General features: G+C 36.4%; 1 protein-coding gene across 6 annotated transcripts in view; it reads left to right on the top strand.

The window, feature by feature from the left end:
* The window catches only part of LOC121421297 (LARGE xylosyl- and glucuronyltransferase 1-like), a 44,833-nt gene extending 27,174 nt beyond the window's left edge, over window positions 1–17,659 (top strand). For all 6 annotated transcript variants that reach the window (XM_041615971.1, XM_041615968.1, XM_041615970.1 and 3 more), the window contains 11 exons: window positions 3,986–4,117; window positions 5,175–5,270; window positions 6,837–7,028; window positions 7,525–7,623; window positions 8,843–8,930; window positions 10,134–10,258; window positions 12,455–12,610; window positions 13,805–13,984; window positions 14,460–14,584; window positions 15,308–15,406; window positions 16,169–17,659. In XM_041615971.1, coding sequence (XP_041471905.1) covers window positions 3,986–4,117; window positions 5,175–5,270; window positions 6,837–7,028; window positions 7,525–7,623; window positions 8,843–8,930; window positions 10,134–10,258; window positions 12,455–12,610; window positions 13,805–13,984; window positions 14,460–14,584; window positions 15,308–15,406; window positions 16,169–16,259 — 1,383 coding nt within the window. In that variant the 3' untranslated portion in view covers window positions 16,260–17,659. The remainder of the gene's footprint in view (window positions 1–3,985; window positions 4,118–5,174; window positions 5,271–6,836; window positions 7,029–7,524; window positions 7,624–8,842; window positions 8,931–10,133; window positions 10,259–12,454; window positions 12,611–13,804; window positions 13,985–14,459; window positions 14,585–15,307; window positions 15,407–16,168) is intronic.
* The last annotated feature ends 1,087 nt before the right edge of the window (window positions 17,660–18,746 follow it).

An 18,746-nucleotide genomic window follows, 5' to 3' on the forward strand; every position in this document is an offset into this window, starting at 1 on the left:
TTTCAGGACTATTTTCAAGAAAGAATACTCTTCTCTCAAATCTCCACTTTCTTGCCTGTCCACTTCTTCTCTTCTATCCACTGTTTCTATAACACTCCACATGGTGTACCGTAAACCACATCAGCAATTGTACATGCCACCATGCAAACCTTCAAACAACAGCTCATCATGATCATGCAGAGTAGAACAAGATTTGTAACCATCAGAAGTTGTCTTTTAGTCAGTATCTCACTTTTCCTTTTTTTATTCAATTTACTTGCAATCCAGGATGATCAGTCAATGATTAACCAAAATATGGTTATTTACTTGCAATCCAGGATGATCAGTCAATGATTAACCAAAATATGGTCATTTACTTGCAATCCAGGATGATCAGTCAATGATTAACCAAAATATGGTCATTTACTTGCAATCCAGGATGATCAGTCAATGATTAACCAAAATATGGTCATTTACTTGCAATCCAGGATGATCAGTCAATGATTAACCAAAATATGGTCATTTACTTGCAATCCAGGATGATCAGTCAATGATTAACCAAAATATGGTCATTTACTTGCAATCCAGGATGATCAGTCAATGATTAACCAAAATATGGTCATTTACTTGCAATCCAGGATGATCAGTCAATGATTAACCAAAATATGGTCATTTACTTGCAATCCAGGATGATCAGTCAATGATTAACCAAAATATGGTCATTTACTTGCAATCCAGGATGATCAGTCAATGATTAACCAAAATATGGTCATTTACTTGCAATCCAGGATGATCAGTCAATGATTAACCAAAATATGGTCATTTACTTGCAATCCAGGATGATCAGTCAATGATTAACCAAAATATGGTCATTTACTTGCAATCCAGGATGATCAGTCAATGATTAACCAAAATATGGTCATTTACTTGCAATCCAGGATGATCAGTCAATGATTAACCAAAATATGGTCATTTACTTGCAATCCAGGATGATCAGTCAATGATTAACCAAAATATGGTCATTTACTTGCAATCCAGGATGATCAGTCAATGATTAACCAAAATATGGTCATTTACTTGCAATCCAGGATGATCAGTCAATGATTAACCAAAATATGGTCATTTACTTGCAATCCAGGATGATCAGTCAATGATTAACCAAAATATGGTTGTCCCACTATACTTGACACCATTAGGCATTACATGTAAATATGGTTTACATGTATTTCACTTTCGATGCACTTAAAATGGCTGTCTCGGTATAACATTTTATATCCTCTTCATAATAGTTTTGTTTTTCAGACCCCTTTGAGGTCTTATCGTGCAGTTTTGTTCGTTTTATTTGTCTTTTCACTGTGTACAACAAAACCTGATATATATTGTTAGGACATAGATCCTTGATGAACATTTGAATTCTTTACAATCACTCAAATTTTCTGATTGGTAACTAAATATTAGAATTTGTAATGGAGCAAACTACTATTACTGTTTGAAATTAGAGACTACATACGAGCACTGAGAATTCCCGTCCATGGTCCATCCGCCTCCGCCCGCCACTTTCACTGTCACATACATTTGCGCCTGCTGCACCCTGCATCAACATGTACATTTAGTCTTGGCATAGGGACTACATGAAAGGCTATTTCTCTATAAATTCATTCTATAGTTTTTACAACAAACTCAGATATAAACAGTGTATATTCAGGATCTGAGATCCTTTGATTGAATATCAGAATCACTATTTCAAGCCATGTTTCATAATGATCTGAAAATAAACACCTTAATTATAATACTGTAGACACGAATAGAGGCTGGAATTGAAGAATACATGCAACCTTAATAACATGCTCATGAATATACAGTATGTGCCTTGTTTGGATAATGGGGATTCCCCCACCTCTACCATAGTCTTGATATGGAGACCCTTTAAAGATACAGACAGACATGCATGCATTCAATCATTGTAGTAGGTCCATGGTTATACCCAGCTGTCTCATGTAACTATTTTTTTTTTGCACAATTTTGTTGTAAACACACTTTTTAAGTCTCTTAGGCATGAGACTCGTGCTTTTCCACACTCTTGCTCTTCCGCAAAATCCATGTCTCATGTCTATATCACAGACTATTCTCGTACACATTATACACAATGCATCTTCCTCTCATGCCAAAGAAGTGCACTGTCTGACTAAGAAGTGGATAGGGGCAAAGTGAACATTTGTTACATATATATATATACATATATATATATATACATATATATATATAAAAAAAAAAAAATATATATATACATATATATATGTGTGAAGCTATACATGTACAACAGGTTTGGCGACTCTTTTATTTAAATATTGTAAAGAAATGGATGAAGAGAACATATGGTAGACGTAGCTTAAATCAAGGTTCCCCAGAGCTATCTTTTCTTTGGAAAAATTGGTTATGCCGAAAAAATGTCTCTGCCGGGAATCAAACCCGGGCCCCCAGCTTTGAACGCCGGTGCCTTGTCACCCGACACCCGACAAAGGTAATTGGTAACAGTGTCGAAAATCTGTCTTTCTGACGGTCAATCGGATCTCGGTCGGCCTAGCCACTAGCCCGTCTCTGTGGTCTAGTGGTTAAGGCACCGGCATTCAAAGCTGGGGGCCCGGGTTCGATTCCCGGCAGAGACATTTTTTCGGCATAACCAATTTTTCCAAAGGGTAGATAGCTCTGGGGAACCTTGATTTAAGCTGCGTCTACCATTGTTCTCTTCATCCATTTCTTTACAATATATATATATATATTTACATATATATATTCGTATAGAAATATGTCAAAGACAAGTATAATATCAAGTTAATGGGTCAATTTCAAAGCAATTGACATGGATAAGAATCTATTCTTTCATTATTTCATTAATGGTTTAGTAGAAATCAAATGAAATTGTATGAGATTGTTATTAAATGCAAATATCACAATTGATGTGAAAACTGAAATTAATAATAAGTTTCCAAGTCAAGGTCAAAGTTTATTTTAGGTCAACAAACTTAAGATTTTATTATCAAATATTTCTTTGTGTGTGTCTAGCACTGGTGCTATATTGAATCATGTAAATGCAGGGATAGGGGAGTCTGCCAAAGGCTTTCCACTTGTTTTCTTTTTATTAAAATCTGCTTTTTGTTAAGGTTGACTTGTCCTTTAACCCTAATAAAAATAGGGTATTTTCGAGGCTGGAAAGACTGAAGGGGGGGGGGGGTGCTAAGGCCCCCCAAAGATCTCGGCTGTTGATTAGATGATAATGATTTAAACCCACATGCACATCAACCTAGATTCAATCTACAAAATTGTTATTTGATTGTTTTAAAATTTATAGGTTTTTATTTTTTTGTATAAATACACTGAATGCTAATTAATGCATAAAATTTGAATTTTGCTGTTGTGTATTTACAAATAATCCCTCAATTTTTTTAGAGATTAATATATTCACACACACAAGGTCAAGGATTCAATATAGGGGTCATCTTGCTTGACCTTCATTAGTTACAGGATCCAAAATAGAGAAAATGAGAGAAAAATCTTTTCCAGAGGTTAATATTCACACACGAAATATTTCATATTGACGTATTAATATGATGAAATGAAGGAAACCTGTTATATAATGACCTCTCATCCACTTAGTCCTTTTTAGGGGCAAGGGTTCAATACTGAGTTCAGCTTGGTTGACTGTTAGGAGCTACAGGATTTGAAATGGAGAAAATGAGTGAAAAATCTTTTCTACAGGTTAATATTCACACACAAAAAGTTTTATAAAGACCTCTAAGGATCTGATGAAAATGAAAGGAAAGAAACTATTTTCTTCATGTAATTTTTCTTACAAGGTTTGGGGTTCAATACAGGGGTCATCTTGCTTGACCTTCAAAAGCTACGGGATTTATAATGGATTAAAAGAGTGAAAATCGTTGCTTGAGCTTTATATTCACTCACAAAATATTTTATATTGACTTATTATTATGCATTGTGTATTTTACAGGGTCGAGGGTTCAATACTGGGGTCATCCTTCTGGACCTTCAAAAGCTACGAGATCTGAAATGGATGCAGATGTGGCTTCTGACGGCAGAGAAAGAGTTAATGAGCCAATTCTCAACAGCTCTCGCAGACCAGGTAAGAAAAGAGGGTTGACTACTCTCATTGCATGTGGACAAGTCTTTTTTTATATATACATGTATATATTTCAGTTCTTATTGAAAGAAATCATCCAAAATCACACTATTTACACAGGATGTACAAGATTTAAACATAGAATTATGGAACATTATACAAGACATAAAAAAGCAGACAGTTAAAGACATGGGTCCCCTATTCTGAATACGGATTTAATTCACATTCCGGTCTGAACTATGGATAGTCGATTGTAATACTAATCTTTACAAGTAAAGGTTCAGTTTGCTGCCCAGCTCAATCTTAGTATTCTGAGGACCCTCTTACAAAGAGTGATCCGCGTGCGAGTGATCCAATCAGCCACGACTATGGATAGCCAGCAACGTCAACATATGAAATCAATTTTTATTCAAAATATTTTCCAGGTATGATGAATATTCATACATTCATAGTTTCCTTTAAAATTCTGTATGAGCTCTTTCTTTTCAAAGGACATTGAGCAAGGAACATTATTGATCATTGTTATCAAGTGTTAAAATCAGCACTCTGATGTAGTGCAAACCTATGTCTTACAGGACCCAGAATATGTTGATTTTAAAGTGATTGGTTAACATTGGTTTGACTTTTAAAAGATCTGAGCTAGAAGGTCACCTGTGTCTGTGATATGTTACAAAAATGAAGCCCAGAAAAAATTGCGTTCGAAAATAATTATTTAGTGCTTCAAAAATTGAAATATAAAGTGACCGGAAACACCATCTTAATTTCATCCCATACACTTTTGTGTACTATTTAGGCGTCTATAAGACACCTATTTACAAAATCGGGATTTGCCTTGTAGTTTTAGCTTTTTATTCTCAATAATGGTTGTTTTCAGGGTTTATTAAATCTAATACATGCACTTGTACACATGTTTCATCTTGGTTTGAGAATTTTTTAAATCGGCTGCTCACAAAGTTAAACAATACATGAATTTTGCCTTGAAATTTGTAGAAGGAAGTGATTGTATGAGTGTCTTTGTCTTGATTATAGGTGCATGTGTTTCTTTCACTCTTTCTATCAGGACATTATCAATGCAGTTATCAAACAGCATCCCTTCCTGGTGTATACCTTGCCTTGTGCCTGGAATGTTCAACTTAGTGATAATACAAGAAGTGAGGTAAGCATTAATATATATACCACAACTCAAGATACATTGCATCTGATATAACTTATCTGATTGGTCAGAATTGCAGGTAATAGAATTTACTATTGCATTTTGCCTGGAGTGTTAAACTCAGTGGTAATGTAAGAAGTGAGGTAAGCATTATTATATACCCCAAGTAATGGTTCAGTGTATCTGATTGGTCAAAATTGCAGGTATTAGAATGTGCTATTGACTGCCAGGCATTAAGATAAAAAGAAACACTTTGAACTAGATTTAAGTCATCTCGGCTTACAGGCATTTCAAAGAATAAATGTTCTTGCACTTTGAGGAATGAATTTGACAAGGTACTCATTCTAGTCAAGAGTGGTACTTGTGGTTGAGGTGTAATGCCTTGCCAGAGGATGTTGATGTTGCTGTGGTTCTCATTGTTACAGGGTTTAGTGATGTATATTCTTAGCCACAACATTTCAATGGAAGGGGGGAAGGTTTTATTTGCATACTGTAGGAGCTGTTATTTTCGCGGGGGTTTTATTTTCGCGGATTTCGCGAATTGCCGATCGGCCGCGAATTTAACAACACGCGAAAATATTGACACATTTCTTAGTCAGCGCCAATGCCCCCAACAGCAAAGCTTTGCTATTGAAAACATCCTGCATATTGAGAAAATGGAGATATGCACCTCTATATGTACAAAAAATAGGCTTAGAAAGTACAGTTAGTGATTCAAAAAGTTAGCTAGAATTTCACTTTTTTTAATTTCTAAAACAAATCAGGGCCTAAACTACTTTCTAACATTATTTGTCAATATTTATACACTCCTTGTAACATTAAAATGTATTTTCCATGAAACAATTTGATTTTATTGTCATCTGATTGACTCTATACACACGTATTGGTAGCTATTTGCATACTCATTAATATTCATAAGTCACATGACCAGAATTTTGAAGGTGAACATTCTGTTCACAAAATTCCACAATTTTGCACTTTTTACCAACTTTTTAAAAAATGAATCGAATCATACACAAATTCCAAAGATTGCTTAACCCTATAGATCCTGTGGCATGATGAATTTTTAGATCTAAAGGTTAAAAAAAAGTGAAATTTAAGCCACTTTTTCCACAATTTGTAACTGTTTTTACAGGGACATATTTATGTACAAAAGACATATCAGCATGGTGACTTTGAGAAGTGTAGATTTGCACATAAATTGCACTAGTTTTGCTTCTTTGAAATGCTGTGGAAATGTATCATACATCTTCCGATCGCGAATTTAACAACCCGCGAAAATGTCGGGACCCCCGCGATTCGCGAAAAATTCTGTACGCGAAAATAACAGCTTTTACAGTATATTCAATAAAATTTAAGAATTTTAATTATGAATGATATGAGAAGACTTGTCAACTGTGACCTTTCTTTTTTTCTCAGTTGTGTTAAAATGAGGTCACAGACCTCAAGGCAATAAATTGGAACTCACCCAAAAATCTGAGGGTAAAAAATAAATTTGTTGAGATCATGCACCCATTATTGACATGCATTGACTTTGAACTTTGACTTTTGCACTTTGTTTTTACTCAGTTGTGTTATAATGAGGTCACAGACCTGAAGGCAATACATTGGAACTCACCCAAAAAGCTGAGGGTCAAGAACAAACATGTTGAGTTCTTCCGCAACCTCTACCTGACCTTCCTCGAGTACGATGGCAACCTCCTCCGCAGGGAGCTGTTTGGATGCACAGATGGCAAGGCTAATAATACTCTTCATGAAAAGGTAATGAACAACCTCATCTCCAAAAAAAGTTATTCAGACATTAACCATTTTGAATTTTGAGGAAAGGATATGAATTGACCATTCTGAGCTCGGTTTCAATATATATTTTCCAAGTTTTCTTGATAACTCTTCAGATACAACCCAAGGGGAAACACTGTTTTTTCAAATTTTGGGGCAGAAGTCATCCCTATTTTTCCTTTACATAAGTTTGGAGGTGTGTGATGTTCAATACTGTTAGCGCAACTATTATTGAACTGGTAATTATAGATGGTACATTTGTACCAAAAAGTTATTTGGGAATTCATGATTAACCACAGGTAGATGAGAATATGAAGTAAAGCTCAGTGGGAGATCCAGCTGTAAAATGCAAAATGATATGGAAAGGGCTTTAACTTTCATTTTTTTAATCGAATTTATTTTGTTGATTTTGATTCCAGCTTTCTTTGGTGTTAATTCAAATAATTTGAATGTATTTGATGTTGATTTTAATTCACAGTTAAGCAGCTTAGATGAGGACGATCAATGTTACGAGTTTAGGAGAGAGCAACTTCTCATGCACAGAACACATCTCTACTATCTTGACTACCAACAACCTGTGAGTACACACTGTCTATATGTTATAAGCTACTGAAATCCTTGCATCAGTTTGGCTCAGGAAAAATAGTTGGTGAAAAAAAATTATTTGTTATAAGCTATTGAAATTCTTGCTCCTGATTGGCTCAAAAATAAAATAGTCTGTAAGATAACAGACCTTTTTTTAAAGGTTACTGAACTCCTTACATCTGTTTCACTCCAAGCAAAGTAGTCATTGAACATTTTGAAGGTTTCCATGGCAAAGAAGAATAGTGTAACGTGGAGGAGGTTTACTGTTCACCATGTGTAATATGAAGAAGGAAAGGAAATACAGGCAGAAAGACTGGAATGGAAAGACGAGAAAGGATGAAAAGAGGAAATTAGAAGTATTCTTTTCTTGAAAGTGAGTGAAGACCTGAAAAGGACTGTAAACCAGATGAGATGAGCTGAATATGGCTTGAGTAGCGATGGTTTGAGTAGTAGCAGGTTGAAGTGAAATCTACAAAGATCATCTGAAGAATAGTGTAGTAGGTTTTGTGGTACACCGTGTATCTTTTGTGGGCAATTGTTGGCCTATTTCTTACAGAGATACAACTGTGGTAACTTTACCATTATGGCAGCTACCATGGACTGCCCTTCATTGCCAACGAAAGATACATGGTGTACCGTGAAACCTACTACACTATCACTGACCCTTATGGCAACTACCATGGACTGCCCTCGATTGCCCAGGAAAGATACATGGTGTACCGTGAAACCTACTACACTATCACTGACCCTTTGTTATGAGCTACTGAAATCTTTGCACTTTTGTGGCTCAGTTGACCCAAGAGATACAGTTTCTCCATGAGGGCTCACATGCCTCTGGGCAATAGTACTGAATTTTACTTTTGCGAGCCCTGGCCCATGGAAAGACCGTTTTCTTACTCTTTTATTTCATTTCTACTTTATCCATATTCAGTACTCCAATTTCAAATTGTATTTATGTAATTACATTGTACGATTTTCTTTGTGAGTTTTTTTTTGACAAATAACAATAGTCTGTGAAAATTACTGACCCTTTGTTATGAGCTACTGAAATCCTTGCACCTTTTGACTCAGCTAATAGTCTGTAAAAATTACTGACTATGGGTTATGAGCCACTGAAATCCTTACATCTTGATTGACTCAAAGCAATGTTTCTTGATAGAGTGTTCTGCAAATGCCTGTTAATGATATTGATATTTTCCTTTCTACTGTAGAAATTCTTGGACACCGATGTGACGTTAGTCGCTCAGCTCTCAATGGACAGACTACAGATGCTGGAAGCTATATGTAAACACTGGGAAGGTAAGGTCAAAGGTCATTCAACAATGCTGGCAGCTATATGTAAACACTGGGAAGGTAAGGTCAAAGGTCATTCAACAATGCTGGAAGCTATATGTAAACACTGGGAAGGTAAGGTCAAAGGTCATTCAACAATGCTGGAAGCTATATGTAAACACTGGGAAGGTAAGGTCAAAGGTCATTCAACAATGCTAGAAGCTATATGTAAACACTGGGAAGGTAAGGTCAAAGGTCATTCAACAATGCTGGAAGCTATATGTAAACACTGGGAAGGTAAGGTCAAAGGTCATTCAACTATGCTGGAAGCTATATGTAAACACTGGGAAGGTAAGGTCAAAGGTCATTCAACAATGCTGGAAGCTATATGTAAACACTGGAAAGGTAAGGTCAAATGTCATTTAACAATGCTGGAAGCTATATGTAAACACTGGGAAGGTAAGGTCAAATGTCATTCAACAATGCTGGAAGCTATATTCAACACTATCAATAATCAATCGGCCAATAACAACACTTTATCTAGAATCTTGAGCCCGTTTCGTAAAGAAATGCAACTATGTTAACTTTGCCATAATGGCAACTTCCATGGACACTTTGATTATGATTGGCTGCTGAGCTGTATCAAACAGGCCCCAGATACATTTTACAAAATAATTCCTTTTAATTGGCTGGGGATATAACATGTATTTTTGCCTTTTTCCAAAGTTGGGTCGAGATTGTGCTTTTTGGTAAAATGAAATATAGTAAAAATGGGTTGAGGGCTGTTGATAAGATTGACAGTTGGAACGGCATCAAGTTTTTTATCAAGGCACGATAGCTCAGAAGGTAGAGCGTGGGTGTCGGATTCGGTTGCCCCGAGTTCGATTCTCACTTGGTATGCTAGTGCCCTTTGGTAAGGCACATATCCTCATTACCAGGTCTCTTGGAGAGGGCGTTCAGCCATCGTTCCCCTGGTTGCTTCCAAGCATTGAGGCTTTGGTAACAATCAGGTAAAAAAATTCACCACCATTAAATAAGCTTGTCCAGCCTTCCTCAACAAAATTCTGATTAAAGCTTCACATCTCCTAGACTTATAGGAGAGTCAATTAGAAAAAAAAAGAAAAAATTAGATTTCATGGGGTCTTTTTTAAGACTAAATTCGATTTTTGTTAATGGTGAAAGAATTAAGATTATTTTAAATTTTATTTTCTTGTCATTTATTTACTTTAGGTCCCATTAGTTTAGCGCTCTACATGTCTGATGCGGAGGCCCAGCAGTTCCTTCGATATGCCCTCAGCTCAGAAACCCTGATGGCCAGAAAGAATATCGGCTATCATGTTGTTTATAAAGATGGGGTGAGTATGACAAAAATTATATTATAGAATGGATGAGAAAATCCCTGCAATCTGATTGGTTGAGAGCTATGCAAGAATTTTTACTGGGCTGCACGAACGATAACCCGATAATCAAAACGATATCCACTGTAAACAAGCTATCGCCCGAAAAGGTCATTGTGATGTCATCGCGCATGTACTGTTACGCTTGTTTACGTCAAAATTTTGAATTTTCGATCAAGGCAGAATGAATCAAATAAAGGATGCAAAATGATCTGTAAGTACAAATACGGTACCGTAATTGTCATTGGGATTAAAACTGCCCGCATACTTGTTAGTTGAGAAGTCCAGACATACGATCTAATGTTAGATCTACTGCCCTGAGCTGTGAACAGCCAAATTAATTCTCCACTGCACTGCAGGCCCAGGCAGCTGCAAGCGCTGGCCCCCGGCGCGGCCCGGGCATACACACACAGCTAAATTGGAGGTCGGAGGCTGCCTCAAGATCTTGTCAATGCAAAGCTGTATTTTGCATTTTGGGTATTACAATGCCTTTGTGCCAACATATTATCCAGTTAGACCCATTTTTATGTTGTCCAGGGTTATCAAAGTGTCTGCATTACATTTTGGAATTTTCATGCATCCGGTAAATAAATCATGCGTCCGGTAAAAAAAATCATGCGTCCGGTAAAAAAAATCATGCGTCCGGTAAATTTTTTCATGCGTCCGGTAAATTCAATTTACCGGACGCATGAAATTATTATGCATCCGGTAAATCATTAATTTTTGTATTTTATTCAATAAATTTTTTCCATTCTATAAAACAGATGATGCATGGGTTTCTTTCGTGGGTCAGTGGAACTGTGTGCACGCGGTAACTTTGGCATTATGGTCTAAACCCACTCGGCTGCGCCTCGTGGGTTAAACCATGCCAAAGTTACCTAGTGCACACAGTTCCTACTGACCAACTCTAACCCATGCATCATTTGTATATTGATGATGATGATCATGATGATAAATGATGATGATGATGGTGATGAAGATGATGATGATGATGATAATAATATGATAGTAAAATAAATAATGATGATGATGATGATTATAATAATAATGTAATAGTAATAATAATAATAATGATAATGATGTTGATGATATTAGTAATAATGATAGAAATAATAATATAATGGTATTGACTAATTTTATGCATGTACAGGTAATAAAAAAACAAAGAAATTCATAAGAAATTCCTGAAAACAACATAAGATCTATTTTATAGACTACAATTTTTTTATGCACTTTCAATAAGGAGCCAAAAAGAAAGTGAGTGTAGTTTATTTAGATATCTAATTAAATATTTACAGCTGAATTCTACTTCATACATAAATTAGCTTTAGTAATTAATTAAAAAGAATTAAGACTTATTTGAAAAGAAAATCAAATATACAATTTTATTGATGATGTCATGAGTGGTGTGTTTGCCGATTTCATCCCGATCGTGGAATTGACTGCCAAGATCTTAGTCTCTCTAGCCTCCAAAATATCCAGTCCAATTAGCGTTAAATTTAGTTTCATGATATTTCTAGTGAATATGAAAAGAATTTGATATCTCACAATAATTTGTGGCTCATTAAGTTTTTACCACAAATCTTATCTTTAGAAGCATCGTGGTGTCACGGTTCTGACTCTAGTCTTGTAATCAGAGGGTCGTAAGTTCAAATCCACCATGGCATACATGTAGCATCCTTTGGCAAGATGTCAATCCACGATTTGCCAATCACCACCCAGATATTAAAAGGGTACCCAGTAGGATGCGAAAGCCTATATGCCTAGCAAATGAGTCTTGGAACTCTTGTTAGAATACTCCCCAGGGAGTGGAGGAAGTTCATACATTTTGTGTGGGCATGCCAGGATCCGATAACTGGGGTAATAATATATCTGTAAAACGCATAGAGACGTTCTGATGTTTTAAGTGCTATATGAAAGCAGAGATGCCAAGTTCAAAGACCAGCTATGCGTGAGATTTTCTGTGAATTTGAGTGAGATCACAGACATTGTGTACAATGTATGTGGGGATAGGCTGTGATAGTTGCATGAGACAGAGATTTGAGGGGATGAACAAGAGTCCAAAATGCTTGAGTCTCACGCATAATGCGTGAGACTTGGTAGCTCTGTGAAAGTGGATTATTATCTGTAATTCCTTGTTTTCTTCCTTCTCAGCAATTTTACCCTGTGAACTACTTACGTAACACAGCCATGAGTCAGGTGAAAACTCCTTACATGTTTCTGAGTGATATTGACTTTCTTCCCATGTATGGACTCTATGACTACCTTAGGAAAGCTATAGGAATGCTGGATATGGCCACGGCAAACAAGGTACAATGATCAATGGTGATGATGATGGTGGTGATGATGATGATGACGGTGGTGGTGATGATGAGGACAGTTGTGGTAGTAATGGTGGTGGTAATGATGATGATTGATTCTATGACTACCTTAGGAAAGCTATAGGAATGCTGGATATGGCCACGGCAAACAAGGTACAATGATCAATGGTGATGATGATGATGATGGTGGTGATGATGATGATGATGATGTTGGTGATGATGATGATGGTGATGATGATGATGGTAGTAATGGTGGTGGTGGTGACGATGATGATGATGATGATGGTGGTGATGATGATGATGATAATTGACTCTATGACTACCTTAGGAAAGCTATAGGAATGCTGGATATGGCCACGGCAAACAAGGTACAATGATCAATGGTGATGATGATGATGATGACGGTGGTGATGATGACGGTGGTGATGTTGGTGATGATGATGTTGGTGATGATAACGGTGGGGGTAGTAATGGTGATGATAATGATGATGGTGGTGGTGATGATGATGATGATGATGATGTTGGTGATAATGATGATGGTGATGATGGTGGTGGTAGTAATGGTGATGATGATGGTAGTAATGGTGGTGGTAGTGATGATGATTGATTCTATGACTATCTAAGGAAAGCTATAGGAATGCTGGATATGGCTACAGCTAGTAACAAGGTATATTATCAGTTGGGTGATGTTGGCATTTGCTCCACTATTTGACTAGGTTTAAGTGTGACATCTGAAATAATCTGTTTGAAAGTTCCTCCACATTTTCAGGCTTTTAAATTGATTTAATATCTGTTATAATCTGAAATGTAATTTCCATGTTATCAGACTTCAGTATACATCTGAATTGAATATTTTCGTATTGTGATTTTAGAATAAAACTCTGAAATAATCTAAAATGTAGGATTGGATATACCACTGAAATGTTCTGAAATGTTTATTTTACACGTTTTCAAGTTTTAGTAAAATATATTTACATCTCAAATAATCTGGCTTTTCCTTCATATTTTAGGCTTGCGTAAATTGAGTTTACATCTATTATAATCTGAAATGTATATTTTCTGTATTATCAAGCATTAGCGTGCATCTGAAAACATCTAAAGTGTTTATTTTCTTTATGATTAGTCTTAAGTAAATTACCTTTACATCTGAAATAATTTGCAATATATTTCTCCATCCATTCAGGCTTTAGTAGTTCCAGCGTTCGAGACGTTACGCTATCGTCTCAACTTCCCCAAGTCCAAGGCGGACCTACTTCACATGCTTGACATGGGGACTCTCTTCACCTTCCGTTACCATGTATGGCAGAAAGGCCACGCCCCTACCAACTTCGCCCGCTGGAGGACTGCCACCACACCCTATCAGGTAAGAGCTGCCAGCTATTGGGAATTATTAGGATTTTTATGTCAAATTATGCCATTATGCTTTCTACCTTGATTATTACTCTTTTGAGGGCAACTAGTTAACATTTAATACTATATAGTCATACATTGGGCAATGGTGAACTAGTCTGAAGTCTGCCAATAATGATTACATCCCCCTGAATGTTATCATCAAATATTTTAAAACTGACTTGATCTTTTGTTTTTTTGCCTCACAGAATTATCATAGATTTATGCAAATGAGAGAGTACCAGAGATGATTCTGAATCTGATCATTTAAGGAAAATCATGACTTTTATTTCAAAATTGTGACTTTTGAGCTTCTGGATTACTACTTTTACACTATCAAATGACTATTAGATTGGATTATTTTTATGAGTAAAAAATGAAATTGACAATGACATCCCTTATTCTTAATATATGTTCACACTATTTCTTTCGTTTATAAAAAATTCTAGGTTCAATGGGAACCGGACTTCGAACCTTATGTGGTCGTCAAGAAGGATTGCCCCAAATATGATCCTCGGTTCCTTGGCTTTGGTTGGAACAAAGTCTCTCATATAATGGAACTGGATGCCCAGAGGTAAGAACCATCATCAATGCTTCTAGATTAAGTGGAGGAGCCATGGTGTAGTGGTTCTGACTCTCGCCTTGTAAACAGAGGGTCGTGTGTTCGAATCCCACCATGGTCTGGCATCCTTTGGCAAGGCATTAAACCACAGTTTGCCACTCTCAACCCAGGTGCTAAATGGGTACCCGGTAGGATGTGAAAGTCATTGTAGCTTGTCCAGTACTGTGTGCGCCCCACCGGCGACTGACTGGAATACTCCCCAGGGAGTGGAGGATGTGCACACATTGTGTGCAGGAATGACTGATTGAATCTGATGATCGGAGTGATAATACATCTGTAGAGCGCTTAGACACAACGTTCTGATTTATCAAGCGCTATATAAAAGGGGAATATTATTAAGGGAGTAGTCCAGGCTTACCTTGAGGCCACATTTTGTCGGCCTTGGCACAAGTCTTGTGAACACAGTCTATGGGAAATTTTTTCTCTTGCGACTCAGATCTACCAACTCGACTACATCCCTGTAAGACACCCATCTTTTATGCGTTTTGACAAGATAATTTGTGACCCTGTGTTAATTTTCGAACAAACTCTCATTCTCTCACATATAAATTAAATTGGATGCCTAGATTTTCATGTCATTTGTAAAGGAATAAAATCATTGCATTATTTTTCATATCAAAGTCATTGATGTGTGATCATTATTGTTTTTACCTTTATATTTCTCTATTTTTTCAGCTATGATTTCATTGTGCTTCCCAACGCTTTCATCATTCACATGCCCCATACACCTAGCTTCGATATTGCCAAGTTTAGAAGTAGTCAACAGTACCGAACGTGAGTACCATCATTTGAAAAAGTTCAAGACCACCTGAAAATTTATGTGTATAGCACATGTATATAATTGTAGTATACTGTAATGATTTAATTGAAACTGGCCTATATGAAGGTAAATTAGTTTAAAGAATTTATCCAATAGCTTGACTAATTTTGTTTAAAAAAATAATATTTTGAAATAAAGTACTTTGGAAAATAAAAAGATTAGTCAAGCTATTTGACAATTTCTTCGAACATTTTTTTTGTTCAGCAACTGGATGAGGGATGAGGTGCATTGTTTAATGCAGAGAGAATAATGATGATTTGTGCTCAATCAAGTATGCATTTAAAAACAAGAAAATAAAAAGAAATTTAGTAGTGACACAATATTACATGAGTAATATCAGTGTCCTTTATAGAGATGCTTCAGCTACAGGGGCATTATTTTATTAATTAGAGTAAACTTATGATTTTACTCAGAAATTAGCATAATTAATGAGACATGAGATTTTTTGCAGAATTTGATGTTATAGTTATGTAGATAATGCCATGGGTAACACGTGTGCCAATTTTTGTCGCGATCGCGTGATCGACGGTTGAGATCATAAGGGGGGGGGCTGAATCAGCCCCCCTCCCCAGTCTTCTTAGGCGTCAAAATCGCCCAGTCTATTTACGGTTAATATCATTGTTTCCCAATACTGGCTTTTTATTTCAAATGTTTTGTGTAAACGCTATTCCTCAAAGACTCGAATAAGATACATTGCTTTCTGTCTTTATCAACAGGTGCCTGCAAACATTAAAGGAAGAATTTCAGAGAGACATGTCTAAAAAATACGGCTTCGCTGCTTTGAAATACGTTGCCGTGGAAACATGACACCGTACAGTGTAACATCAGTAGAAACACCCCTTTTATAGAAATGGTACATCCCAGAACATTTTAATGTACGATGGACAACATTGAGTACTATTGATGCTTCAGGAACAAATGGAATTACACGTATGGAGTGCCAAAACGACATCACAAGATCTTTTTGCATTTCAGCATTTTGGGTGCCAGATGGTGCCGGGAGAGCGTGATGTCAAAGATCTACCAAATTTGTTGGCAATTGGTTCATGGGTGCCAAAGATATAGCTGTATGAATGTCAACTTAGCTCCATTTAAAATGAGTGTAAATTAGCATAGCTCCTGGTGTTGTGGGCCAGCCCAATTTACACCGATCTCTATGGGATCCCCAAGGTATTAACTTGGCTGTTCCTTGGGCCACCGTGATATAATTTACCGGTATGCTAAATTTTGTGTTTGGAAATTTGTCATCATGCTCTTTCAACATAAGTATTGGTCATGAATATGCTGATGTCATGCTTTGGTGCTCTAGAGCAGCATAAATAGTGATGATATTGTTACTACCCCGTCAGGAATAATGGTAGGATCCTAAAAAACGTTTTAATATGATGGTAGCATAAGCCCTTCACGAACAGTGGAAAAATATGCAAGTATTGGTCAATAACCTTGATAACTAATGAGGCTTCAGGAAGCTTGTAGAACGATTTGAATATGATGGTAGCATTGCCCCCTTCACGAACAATGGTAGGATTAAGAAAAAAAGCAAAAATTGCTCAATAACCTTGACAACTAATGAGGCTTCAGGAAGCTTGTAGAACGATTAACAATGTCTGTGGTGATAATGGTAGCATTACGCATTTCAGAAAGAATGGTAGGATCCTAAAACATTAGAATATGATAAGGAAAAATTGCGAAACAACCTTGACAACTATTGAGGCTTTTTGGAGATGAACGGAACTAAATCATTACAGAATTTTCTACAAAGATAGGATTTCAAGTTCAGCTGATGTTGATAAAATGATTAAAAATTTGATCCAGGTTGTAGCAAACCACCAAATCAAACAGCCCTTGAAATCTCATGAACAATGGAATGTATTGATGAGGAGGAGAGGATATAAGCATTATTCTAATTTGCTTTCTGAGTATATCAAGCTTTCACTGATTTTATATTTAACTTCCTCTATTTATTCCTCTATTTATTTACGGCAGCCAAGCTACAGCTGGGGTAATAATATCCAAGTCCTTTGGAAGCGCATAGAGACATTATTCATAATTGTGATATGCGCTATACAAGAACTGTTTATTATTATTATTATTAACAAGTGAATTGTCAGATTTCCATTATAAACATTGATAACTCAAAGCAAGTACAAGTTAAACCTCTTCATTAATATGACAATATTCTTCCTTTTGCAAATAGGATTTATTGTGACAACCTCTGCACATCTTACGATTGGTCTGTGATCCTATTTTGGAATAAAATGTTTTACTTTTCATGTGAACAGTGAGACGTAATATTTTATTTTATAAAACGGGTTCAAGGATGTAGCCAATGGTGAGTGCGTATTCAAGTCACGTGTTCATGCTTTAATTATGCGCAACCTTCAAGTCGTGCATTTTTCGTGCAGCACTGTGCATTTTTTGTGCAGCACTGTGCATTTCTTTGTGCAGCATTAGTTCCAATAGCACGTAAAAACTGATACGCGTTCAGTAAAAGAGGCTGGCTAGGATTTTGACGCACTTACTTAGGCGCGCATAGTAGATAAGCCTGTGATGTCATAATTGACAGTCTTGTGATCTCTTTGTCTGTGCGATCGTACACAAGTTGGAGGGATTTGAACAAGATTTCCATGAAAAAAATTCATTTTGCCGACCCGTTTTATAAAACAATGCACATTTTAAGATTCGTGATGTTAGTGACGATGCGAGCAACTCTCGGGCATTCACAATATTATGCAAAAGCACTCGGTGCAAGCTCCTCTTGCTTTCGCATAATTGTAAATACCCTCGAGTGTGCTGCATCGTCATAACACACTCATAAATGTGCATTAATTGTATAATATGAATTACTAAAGATCCAATTCATGATAATTGCTGCCTTTCTTATAAGAATCACAGCATGTTTAATATGTAATTGTAATGACATATAGCTAAATTTTGCAAGCAAAGATTGGGGAAGATAATTAGACACGTTGTTTTGATGTATTAAGCGCTATATAAAGAACGGATTATTATTATTAATTACTCATGAGATACAAGATCTCTGATGACTGTGTTGTTTGGAACTAATTTTGACTTTACTCCAAATCAAAGGCTTAAAATAACTCCCCCACATTTCGTCAATATTAGTATTCTTCTTTCAGTCAATTTGAACAACGTATAATTAGTACATTGTATTTGTTTGTATTTTCAGATAATAAGCCAAATGTGATTTTTTTTCCACAGATGGTTAGGTATGTGGTGTCCAGGGGCAGATCCAGGATTTTTAAAGAGGGGGGGGACACATTTTCCCAAGTA

The sequence above is a fragment of the Lytechinus variegatus genome, chromosome 9 (genome assembly GCF_018143015.1).
Source record: "Lytechinus variegatus isolate NC3 chromosome 9, Lvar_3.0, whole genome shotgun sequence".
Taxonomy (NCBI): Eukaryota; Metazoa; Echinodermata; class Echinoidea; order Temnopleuroida; family Toxopneustidae; genus Lytechinus; species Lytechinus variegatus.